The following is a 12,287-nucleotide window of genomic DNA, read 5'->3' on the forward strand; positions in this document are numbered from 1 at the left end:
AATCCCCGCGACGGGGTGAGCTCCCGTTGCTCGGTCACTGCTCCTGCCAACCTAGCAGTTTGAAAGCACGTCAAAGTGCAAGTAGATAAATAGGTATTGCTCCGGCGGGAAGGTAAATGGCGTTTCCGTGCGCTGCTCTGGTTCGCCAGAAGTGGCTTAGTCATGCTGGCCACATGACCTGGAAGCAGTACGCCGGCTTCCTCGACCAATAAAGCGAGATGAGCGCCGCAACCCCAGAGTCGGCCATGACTGGACCTAATGGTCAGGGGTCCCTTTACCTTTACACAATTCAAACCAAATACTATTAAATAAGAAAGAACACAACCCCTGCGTACATTGCACACTTACTGTACATGTCTACCGAAAAGTAAGCATCACTGAGTGCAGTATTGTGGGCTTACTAGTTGGAATTACCCAACCTTTAGTTGCTTGTGGTTCACCCTGCCATGTGTATGGCATCTTATATAACCTATTTCTGTTCTCAATTGTCTGATACAGGTTCAGTTGATCCTGTACACTTACTTATCTACCGAATTCATTGGCACAGCCAATATATACAATGCAATTCGACGAGTAGGAACAGTTCTCCTGGCTATGCACACATTGAAGTACTACTACTGGGTGGTGAATCCTCAAGATCGCAGCGGAATTATTCCAAAAGGTTTAGGTATGCGAAAAGTCCAGTGCTACTCATCAACAGTGTACCACAACAATTGCACAGGTTTTTTTTTATAATGTTGTGGATCTTGGTAGGGGCAGAATTTGTTAAGAGTGTAGTGAGACTTTACCCTCTCCTGGATCCCTAGAGACCTCTTCCATTCTGTGAGATATGGAGGTGTTTATAAAGGAAAAGATGACCTAATAAAGTGTAACAGGGTCTTGCCACTTCAGTGGAAAGGCTGATGCTGGTGTCCTTTTCAGTGAGGTAGCTAGGTGAAAACACAACAGTAGGTACAGAAAATATTTGCCAGATGCTGATGGAAGATCCAGAACATGCTTATTAACTGGGGGCTGGATCCAGAGAAGTGTGAGCAGATGTTTTCCTGTAAATCTGTGTGTTCTCAATTTGTTTTTTGGGTGGTGGAGGTGGAGGATGATTTAATGTTCATAGTTAATGTATTAATAACAAAATTAATACCAAGCTGTGAAGTATATAACATGTCTCTTTTAAATTAAGATGGACCACGACCCAATCAGAAAGAAATTTTTTCCTTGAGAGCCTTTTTGCTGATGTTCGTTAAGCAGTTAGTAATGAAGGTAAGCAGTCTACAAATTGGGGCTGGGCTCTGCAGTGTGTCTTGCATTGTGCTGAAGCTTAAGCAGTGCTTATCCCAGAGAGGGAGGAAAGAGACCTGACGCCTCTGGCTAGCTGGGAAGGTGGGTGAGCGACCGAGAAGAGAATGTAAGTTGCAGCAACTTTTTTATCTCCTCCTCTTAGTACAGCTGCATCCCTCTCTGGCACTCAAGGTTTACAGGTTTACTCAACTAAGTGTCAAGGGGTCTGCAGGAGTCTTTCGTTTTAATAATTTTGAGATAAATAACTTTATTGGGTCTTTTCAATCAAAACACTAGAACAGAAACATTTAAATAAAATTCCTGTCAGGCTGATCCTGTTCTTCCCCTGAAGGCTGATTATTTTGCAAAGAACTCTTCTGTGCTGAGCAGAAAGGAGGTGGTGGTGATGGTGGCAACCTGGATGGACTTATTCCAAGAGAGGAGGAAGAAGGGGGCTATTTGGGTTTCAGATCTGGTACTGGAGCTGAGGCCTAGCAAATTGCTTAGTCTTAGTGAACTATAATTTTGACGATCTTGCCTCGTGGGCCATGGTATTACATAGGAAAAGCACTTATTGTGAATGGTGGTAAAACTTGAGGTTGCTTTTTTTGTGGAAAAGGACTGCACATTTAGTTGGCAAACACTACTGGTGTAAATTGCTTAATTTCTAGGAGGTACAGGCCTGTGTGATAGTCGTGCCACATTCTTAATTATAGCTATAAATTATTATTATTTTAACTTAGACCACAACTGCCATCACAACTCCTCAAAGTTAATAGGTTCATTCATGACAAAGTGGCTGAAGGACTGAGATATGAAAGAATAATATACAGGCTATGCCAAAGCTGTCAATGTTTCCCTTTTTTAAAGGGAAATTCCCTTATTCTGAATAGGATTTCTCGCAAGAAAAGGGAAAAGTTGACAGCTATGGGCTAAGCATGAAAACGCTGGAGTATATGTGGGAACAGTTCCTGGAGGGTTTATATCTTGTGGTGCAAAACTGGAAAAGTTCTGTTTGTGAATCCTATTGATTTCACAGGCATTTCTCTAGAATGCACCCTTTGTGTTCCGTTGTTAGGTTTAATTTATTTAATTCCATTTGTGTATCATTTCCCATAAAGTAGCTCAAGATGCTTTATATGCATGACTTGTTTGTGTTATGCCACTTATTTTATTTTATATTTTAAGGATCATGGAGTAAAAGAAGATGAACTACAGGGCATCCTCAACTATCTCCTCACCATGCATGAGGTAATCTTAATTTTAACTACAGATAGGTAGCCGTGTTGGTCTGCCATAGTCAAAATAAAAAAAATCCTTCCAGTAGCACCTTTAAGACCAACTAAGTTAGTTCTTGGTATGAGCTCATACCAAGAACTAACTTAGTTGGTCTTAAAGGTGCTACTGGAAGGATTTTTTTTATTTTAATTTTAACTGTTTTGCTTCCAACAACTGTTTGAACAAAACAGCCCTTCTCGCCACAAGATGGCTTTAAATAAGAAGCATAAAATCAACTGTTGGTGGAAACTACAAATGGTGAATGATGATTTAAGAAACCTGTTCAATGGTGCACTGAAGTTCATTAACGTAATAAGTTCTGATAGTTTCCTATTCAGTTCATTGAACTGATATATTGAGGAGAGTTGGTGTAGAAAACAGATGGCAAAGCTGCACGTATAAAAAGCTGTTTTATGTGGTTCAAGTAATTTTCCTCCCATCTTGTTTTTTAAGTAAAATAATTCTTTCTAAATGTGGATTTTAAAATAAACACACTAATCAACTCTAAGCAAAGATTGTAAACGTAGTTGGAAATAAACATTACCAAGGGGATATCTACATCTTCATATTTTAGCACCAGGCAAATGCTTGATGCCAGATGTAACATCAAAGAGTTAGGAAATAGGAACATAAATCTAACCAAACTAATTTCTTTCAGGGTGCTTGAAATGGGTAGAATAAACAATTAATTGAATTTTTCTTTGAGAAGTATAGATTTCCCCCCTCTGTTGTGTTTTCACCTATAGCTGCATTTATGCTGGGAGATTGCACTTGAAAACAAAACTGCCTCCTTGAGATTCAATAAATGACTTTCTGGGCAATACCTAAAAATTAAACAAATCTGGAGAATACATTATTTACGCAAAATTGCAATATGTAAATAAGGATTTTTGATGGTTGCCTACTTTGCATAAAAAAACAGCCAATGTCATTTTACCTCTTGGAGTGTGTTTTATTGCTTTTCCATTTCTTAACCTATTCCTGGATTGCAATAAGAAATTATTATTTCTGTAATGGAAGTACCATTTATTTTTTTAAAAAATTGCCAAATAGCTTGCAAGTTACATTTTCTATACACTATTGATTTCCTATTTAAATGCTGTTTTCAATATCCTACGTAAACCATGAGATCTGAATGTGATTGCTATATATAAAAAACAGTTTCACACTGAAAGAAACCTTAAACAGAGCCTATCTTGCAAATTCAGGATTGCAGCCTTGAAATAGTTCGTGTATTTGATTTTTCCAATTATCCACTGGGACATTTTTCACATAAGTGATTTCAGAGTTAGGGTTAAATTCAGCAGGAACAGCCTTGCACTTAGTTATTCATAGCTGACTCATTGATACCAGTGGAATTTACAAAAGCTGAAATACAGAAGTTGTGTAATTTTTTCCCTTTGACATCAACTCTCCATTCCCTATTTATCAAAACTGGTGGGCCCTTAAGCTGGTATATAATGGCTGGAATCCAAATAACTACTTTAGGCGTAGCTAAGAGTTTTGGGTATTCCTGGTGGGATCTCCTCCGCTCCACTTGTTCTATATTAAAGTTTCTTTTGAAGTTCTTTTCTGCTTGGTGGTGTTTTTTGTTGAAAGATACCAAGTTGTTTGGGTTTTTTTAGATCCTGACATGTATGTGTGCATGCATGTGTGTGTGTGTGTGTGTGTGTGTAAATAAAACTATATAGCTACTATTCACACATTTTTTAAAAATAAAAATGCCCCATTTCACACAGGGTAAGTGTACTGCTTTGTGAATTCTGAGTTCTTGTTAGGGTTGTCCAGTTGTTGTTTCAGGTTAAGCAGTCCTGGCAATGAACTGGATCCAGATTAAAAGCTCCCATAGAAGGCTGGAATAGCCTCCTTTGCAGTGTGGAAAATGGTGGGAGGGGGTGTAGGGAGAGAATTGGCAAAAAGGTGAAGTCTGGATCAAACTTACTGGGCTTTTTTGGTAGTCATGCCCCCAGTCACATATATTTATCCAATATTTTTATTATTTATGTATGTTCTCTCTCTTTGTCTTCAACAAAGTTGATTTGGATTACAATTCTATATTCTCTTATCTGGAAGATTGCACTGATAATTCAATGATTATATGAATGTGGATCTCCATTTATATTTAACAGGATGACAATTTAATGGATGTCCTACAGCTACTTGTTGCCCTTATGTCAGAGCACCCCAGCTCTATGATCCCAGCCTTTGATCAGAGGAATGGATTACGGTAAGAGTTACATTTCAGTCAAAACAGCCATAAATAAGAATATTCATATCATTTTATTTGCCACTGGAAGTCCTACTTGAATTTGGATACCGTTAGAGTCTCCATTGCAGAGTAATTTCCTCTGATTTTCTCATCTCAGTTAATGTTGTGGTTGCATTGTGTAAACATATTACAGGCAAATGTGTAATGACTCCAGATTTACGATAGGGGAGCTATTAATATTGGGCATCTCCCAAGCCATGTGAATATGCAAGCATGTGGGCTGCCATAGAGAAAATTGTGACTGCTACTGCTGCACTGCTGTGAGCTAAGCCATGTTTTGACTTAGCGTGTCATCCAAATGTGGGTTTTCTCTTATTCCACACAAACCACTATCTGCAACAAAACTCTGTTCTTGATTTACATACCATGGGTTTTTTGTTTTTGGTTTAAATGAAAACTCAGAGCCTGGGGCACCCATGAAAGCCTTCAAAGTAAGGCCAACGTGATGTGCAGTTTGGGCTCAAGCTGCCTATTGTGGGTGAAGCATCTGTTGACTGCAGAGGGTTCTTGCCCACTTACTCTTGGTGGGGTGTGCCAGCTGGTCATTGTAGGGCCATCTGTTTAGAAAATGGGGCTTTGGGGCTTTGTGTACCTAAACTGGTAAAGGTTCAGTCTGTGCATAAAGCAGTGGTTCTTGAGCTGCCTGATTCTGCTTAATGCCACGCACCTCCTTAACTTTCTGTTCAGTAGACTGGCTGAGCACCACTCAAACTTGTGCTACCACACCTGAGTCCATACTCATTAAATGACAAACTCTTGTTGTTCATTTGATGTGTTTTATTGAAGTTGTGTGTGCCTTCAGCCAACACTGTGTGTTGATTTTTTTATCCACCTCCTACTTGTGCATTCAACTATTTATATTAGTTGGAGGTTCATACTCCAGTTTGGTTTGAAAATGTCACCATTTAGTTTATGGCTCCATGGGTGGCCACAGCGTTGGACCTTTTCTCACTTAAAATTAATTCAGAGTTGATGCCAGGAGAGAATGCAAACATAGGAGTCAAATAAGAGAGTTACTGTTAGAACAGTTTTGGGAGCAGTAATTCATTTGCTGTATAAAAAAAGCATTCTCATTTCATATGTTTTGTCACAACTATTGGTTAACCTTGGGTTATATCATATTACACATTACAAGTTTTCCTGCCTCAAGAGTCACCTGATCTTGTTCATAATTGCTTTCTCCTTCTCTTTACGGCTACTTTTTTGTGGTGCTGGCTGTTGTGATCATTTGTATGGTAATGTGGTATGTGCTGGAAACTAATAAAACACTCAGAATAATGAATATCATATGAGGTCTCCTATGTATTACTTTGCTTTTACTTAAGTGGGAAAAGGCAATCCTTTTTTATTAGCTAGCATAGGGTAAATGTATGTGTGCAACTAGTTTGCTGTGAGAAATCACTTATTTTCCCCGTTTGTTGATGTGTTTTTTTATTTAAAAATGTATACAGCTTTGATGTAATTGTATGGTAAGAAGTCTCCTCTCTTTACATTCTTAACATGTAGCTATATGGCTAGTTAAGTGTTCTTTATACTTAAACATGTGCAAAAAAGTTTTTAAATATTTGTAGTTTGGAAATAAAGGTCAGTTGTTGTTTGTAAAGAAAATCTGAGAGTTAAGATACTTCAGATTATCACTCCTTTAAGGGCCCTTTTATTAATGGACTCTGTGCTCTCCTTTTCAGTATATTTCCATCTTCCAATGAGCTGTTGACACTGTTACCCAGGAACAAAGCATTATTGGGGGGGGGGGTCCCTTACTTGTGTGCATTTGGAAGTACCAGACAAAATGTCACTTTGCAAAGATTTGTTCATCTATAGAGAGGTATATAGCTTGTATGTTGCTGTGTCTGGTTATCCGGAGCTCCTCAAAAATTGCCTGTCTGCTGTATTTGAAATTAATAATAGCATTATCACAGCAGGTCTGGTTGATCAGTTCTGATAGCAAACTTTATGAGAGCATTCACAGTCTTTGCATCTTATTAAAATTGCTTCTCCAAAGGCTGGATCAGTTTGGTAAAAGTGGCTGCAAATGAATGGTTTATCGCTTCTGCCTATTCTTCCTCTCTTTAGTGCAGAGCACTCACACTAGATGACATTCATTCCTTAGGACAGGGAAAAAAATATTCTTGGCATCTGCTAAGAAGTACCTAAGTCAGAATAAAACTGTGAATTGTATACAGCTGTTTTGAGCTGAATCATTCACCTGTGCAGGACATATCAATATGATCTATAATATCTGGCTAACTTAAACTTGTTCTCAAAGAAGAAGAATTCCAGTGGGAATGATTGGTGCAAGAAAACTTTTCAAAAAGTACTTACCTAGTTTACCATATCTGCAAATCAGTTTGGCTAAAAAAAATCCAGCTTCTTCTGCTCCCTATATGTGTGATCAGTAACTGATAATTTCACATTTTAATCAATTAAATAAGATAACCATCAAAGCACCTAAAGCAAGGGTCAGCAAACTTTTTCAGCAGGGGGCTGGTCCACTGTCCCTGAGACCTTGTGGGGGGGCCGGACTATTTTTTGGGGGGACGGGGCGACAACGAAATCCTATGCCCCACAAATAACCCAGAGATGCATTTTAAATAAAATCGCACATTCTACTTGTGTAAAAACACCAGGCAGGCCCCACAAATAACCCAGAGACGCATTTTAAGTAAAGGGACACATTCTACTAATGTAAAAACACGCTGATTCCCGGACCAACCGCTGGCCGGATTTAGAAGGTGATTGGGCCAGATCCGGCCCCCGGGCCTTAGTTTGCCTACCCATGGCCTGAAGAGTACTGGAATGTATAGGTGTTGCTTGTTCCAGCTTCTAGCTTCCTTGTGAAGGCCACTTGATTTTAGCTGAGAAGGTAGTTACTTTGTTGTGGTTGCATTTTAGTTCTTATTTTATCTGCAAACTCAGTAATGCAGATTGATGCATGTGGACATATGTAGTCTGAAAATGGTAACAACATTATCATCTTGCCTCTTGTCATATGATTGTAACTAGTATGGGTCAGGAATCTTTCTCACTGCATAAAGACCTGATGTGTTAAAGAAAGCCGAATAAATGAACAAATTTTTGTCTTACTAAACAAAAAAGCAATTGAATAGATGTGAAATTTTATAGCAAAGTATATCTCTACCTACTGATTGAGATGCACCTCAGGTCCATTGGTTTTGAAAATTGGCAGAAATCCATCTGGGCTTGTTGCAGACAGAAGGAGCAGATTCATTTTTCACTTGGTTACGGAGGCTTCCCATAAGAATCGGATGAGAGGCTAGAAAGCTTGACTTGGTGGGTTACTGCTTCCCACAGGAAAGCAGGAACAGCAGGTTGTCTACAAGAGACAGAGTGGTGTTGAAAAGTCTCAGCCAGCAAGGATTCAGATATACAAGGGTCTCTCCAGCCTGCAGCCAGTTATTTAGTGTATAAACCTTCAGATTATAGTTTTAAACCGAATTTTAATCTAGCTCATACTTACCATGTTCACTCTTTAAATATAGTAAAGGCCACCATATAAATTGTGACTGCAAAAGATATCTGGCACCCTATGTAAATTTGGTAGGCTCCACAATGAAACATGGTTCCCTTGGTGCATGTGTGCTCCTCTTATGGCTTGGAGGAAAAACACACACAATCACGTTAAGCAGTGTGTGTAGTATCGCACAGCAGTAACTCATACAGAATAATGATAATTTCCTGTCAAATTTGTGATGACCAGAAATTCAGATAAGTGTTTCCTTTCGTGTAGTATTTTGCTAAACATTGGATATGCAATTTTTCTGGTTGGGGAATTGTCACTTGTAGTTGTAGTGAAAAAACAATGGTGGCAGCCGCTTTTAGTTTTTACATATGTTGTAAAATAACCTGTTTGTTTTACACTTGATAAGAAATGATTTTTAAATAAAAACGAACACCAGGTTTTTGTGTGTTCTTTTGAAAATCTGACTAAAGCGATGAAATTGAGGGACTAAAAACCAAACTATGTACACAGAAGGGCAATACACACATCTATAACACTGCATACAAGACAGCTCTGCTAGGATTCTAATATGTATAGAATTAACCTTCTTTTTATGTAATAATTTCAAGCATAGTGTGTGAGTAAAAAAGAAAAGGATGTCAGATGACAGAATTTGTTTCCCCCCGTCTTCTGAAAGCTGTCATAAATGACTAGCAAGGGACACATGTCAAATATTACTGTTAGCATAAGTTTCTCTCTTACATGAGACTGAATCCTTTAAGAGCTTTTTAGTCTGTCACTTGGAATGTAGAAGTGCTAATAAATGTGTTTTCTTGCACTGCAAACTGAGTGAAAGGAATGAATAGCAAATACACTGTTTCGCCCGAAGATTGTGTTCTTTATAAACTAATGTTTTGGAAAGCTAGTATTTTTTTTTAAATACATACTATCTTTTAAATTCATTTCCAATCAATCTTCTATTAATATATGTCATGTCATTTTAAACATTAATGTATTCATTAACCTGTTGTTTGGCACAAAGCCAGCTAAAATTACCCTTAAGCACTTTATTGACTTTTAGGCATACTTATTTCATGGAATTATTTGTCCTTTCTCTTCTTTAGCGTTGTCTATAAACTTCTTGCATCGAAAAGTGAAGGGATCCGGGTACAAGCTCTGAAAGTGTTGGGGTACTTCTTGAAGCATCTGGCACCCAAGTAAGTATTTGGTAGATTCCCCACGAACTTGAATCACAAAAGGCAAACAAGCCCTTAAATATTATTTGTCTGGGTTGTATATATTACTTGGTGTTACTGCTGTAGGGGGAGTTAACAACAGACTTAATTGTTTTATCACTGGATTGGAAATATTTTTGCTGTTGTTAAATGTAGCTGTCAAATTTTCAGAAGGAACAAATATGTCTTATGCACATCTGTTAACTCATTATTTTGTGAACTTAAATTGTAGGCAAGTCAACCCTTTATTATATTAGACTCAAGGTTCTCCCTTTCCCGCTTCTGCTTTTTGTTTTTGATTATCATAGTGGACTAAAATTATAGCCTCCAAAACCCTGCAGACATAAGCTAAAACAGCAGAATAAATTGGGGTATTTCTGGGGAGGGGGATTCCAGTCTCAAAACCACACTAGGTCCAAATTTGATCAAGTTACTTTTTCAGAAATGTAACGTACAAATTAACAAATGTGCTTCTCCCCCCTCTATGTATAATTTTAGGAGAAAAGCTGAAATCATGCTTGGACATGGACTGTTCTCTCTACTGGCTGAGAGACTCACCCTTCAAACAAGCTTAATAACCATGACCACATATAATGTGCTATTTGAGGTACTAGAATTAAACCCCCCCCCCCAATGGTGTAGACATTGTTGCAAAATGAGCTTTTGGGCTTCTGTGCCAAAAGTGATGCCTTGCCACCCCTCTTCTGACATGTGTGACAGTAGTTTGAGATGTTTGACATCACAGGATGTTTGACTGTTTGACATCACAGAATGAGACTGCAAAACTCTTCAGTAAGCAGGTCTGTTACTTTGGTCCAATCTGTTGATACAACGAATAAGTTATATTAAGCTTACTCAGTTACTTGATGTGGGCACGGGGTGGAGCAATGAAGAAATTTCTGAAATAACAATGGGATATCAGCTTCGCCCAAGGCATGATGGATAACAGCAACAACCGGAAAAAGATAGACATAACATTTTACAAGGACAGGAAGAAACACTACAGACAGAATAACTGCCACACACAGGAAGAATAAGGATATAGTTTGAATGCCTTGCTTACAGTTTTATAAATAATTTAATGTGTCAACACAGATAGAAATTATTAATATTGCAGTTGTTGTATAAGGGATTATTATTATGACTAGAATGTAATTGAAATTAATAAGATTTTGGAATGCAGAAATAAATAAAATCATCAAAACATCAATTGTAGCATGTGGGCAGGGGCACCTAAATTATATAATTTGGTATTTGAATGATTGGTATTAGTAATTGTATTATAAATTGGTATTGTTATAATGAGGCTATTATTGGATTGTAATTGAAAACTTATATATATATATATATATATATATATATATATATATATATATATATAAAATCATCAGTTACCTGATGTGGGCATACTTCTTCAGTTGTTCAGACACTCATTCTAAAGTAACTAATGTTTCTTAGTGCTTGCTATACATCTAAAAGCAACATTTCTTCTCAGTTCAATCCACTCTTTTCTATGTTTAGTCCTGCTAGAGATATGCAGCGGTTTGGAACATTTTATGAATGGAAAGAACTCTTTCAGGGATCATTACCTATAAGATACACCCATCAGCGTAACGTGTTTTTAAATATTTGAATTTTGCCCTAATAATAATGCCTTCTTTCCCCCTAGATACTTATTGAGCAGATTTGTACTCAAGTGATACATAAGCAACATCCTGACCCAGATTCAACAGTGAAAATACAAAATCCTCGTAAGCATTATGTTCTTTTAAGTAGCTCCAAAGCAGTTCTAAAGTAGCTTTGAAGTCACCAATTACACAAATTGGGGTTAGGGATTAGTCTGGGAACTTGTGTCTCTCTTTAAATTATTTGTCTGGGTAGAATTAGAAATCTAATGCTCACCATTTGGGGATTGTTGGCTGTGTGGCATGATAAGTTTTTTTCAAAGTTCAGCAGCGATAGGAAGTTTTCATTTTAACAGCCATTCAGATTCTGCCACAAATCTGATTATCCAGTTTGGTATGACATCGCTGTATAGTGCAAGCTATAGCAGAAACATTCCTAAATTACTTTTATTGCACGGATGGGAAGTTGTGCTCTTCCATATGTGCATCTACACCACCCAGTGTTCCTGGCTCTTAGCCTTCCTGGCGGTAACTGGTGGGAGTTGGAGTCATTCAACTAAGCCTTGCTAAGCATAGATCAATTGAAATGAATGAACACGACTGTGATCCATCAGACTGTTTGCCTGACGGAACGATTTGCCCTCTGCTCAGCCCATGCACTGCTCTGAAGGTTCTCACATACTCCTTAGCTATTTTGGAATTTGGTGTTCATGATGTGGGCAGGGGCTTCTGCTAGTGGGACTACTAAGTTGAATCTGGCCCTAAGTTAGGTCCATTAATTTCAGTGGGTGTGCTCCGAGTAAAGCTTAGCTGAATACCACCCTCAATTCTTGCTAAACTGTAGCAACAGGCTTATAATATTAAGTTGCTGTACTTTTTTGGCTGATTTTTTTTCTAAACAAAAACATTATTATTAGTATTATTTAATAGAATCATAGAATTGCAGAGCTGGAAGGGATTCCCAAGAGTCTTCTAATTAATGCTATGTATTAATTAAATTAACATTGCAGGGGGTTAAATTAACATTGCAGGCGTGCTCTGGTCCATGGGGTCACAAAGAGTCGGACATGACTAAACAACAACAACATCATTGTATTGTTGGATGTCTGGCTTCCAAATGGGGCAGTGCAGCCAGTCCAACACTC

At 38.0% G+C, this 12,287-nt stretch overlaps 1 protein-coding gene across 4 annotated transcripts in view; it reads left to right on the forward strand.

The window, feature by feature from the left end:
* Positions 1-12,287, forward strand: part of LRBA (LPS responsive beige-like anchor protein) — a 360,426-nt gene that overhangs the window by 42,841 nt on the left and 305,298 nt on the right. For all 4 annotated transcript variants that reach the window (XM_081021326.1, XM_081021329.1, XM_081021328.1 and 1 more), the window contains exons 14-20: positions 499-667; positions 1,178-1,257; positions 2,464-2,526; positions 4,683-4,780; positions 9,407-9,499; positions 10,016-10,124; positions 11,187-11,268. In XM_081021326.1, the coding sequence (XP_080877452.1) occupies positions 499-667; positions 1,178-1,257; positions 2,464-2,526; positions 4,683-4,780; positions 9,407-9,499; positions 10,016-10,124; positions 11,187-11,268 (694 nt within the window). The remainder of the gene's footprint in view (positions 1-498; positions 668-1,177; positions 1,258-2,463; positions 2,527-4,682; positions 4,781-9,406; positions 9,500-10,015; positions 10,125-11,186; positions 11,269-12,287) is intronic.

This window comes from Podarcis pityusensis, assembly GCF_964106645.2.
Source record: "Podarcis pityusensis genome assembly, chromosome: 9".
In the NCBI taxonomy this organism is placed as follows: Eukaryota; Metazoa; Chordata; class Lepidosauria; order Squamata; family Lacertidae; genus Podarcis; species Podarcis pityusensis.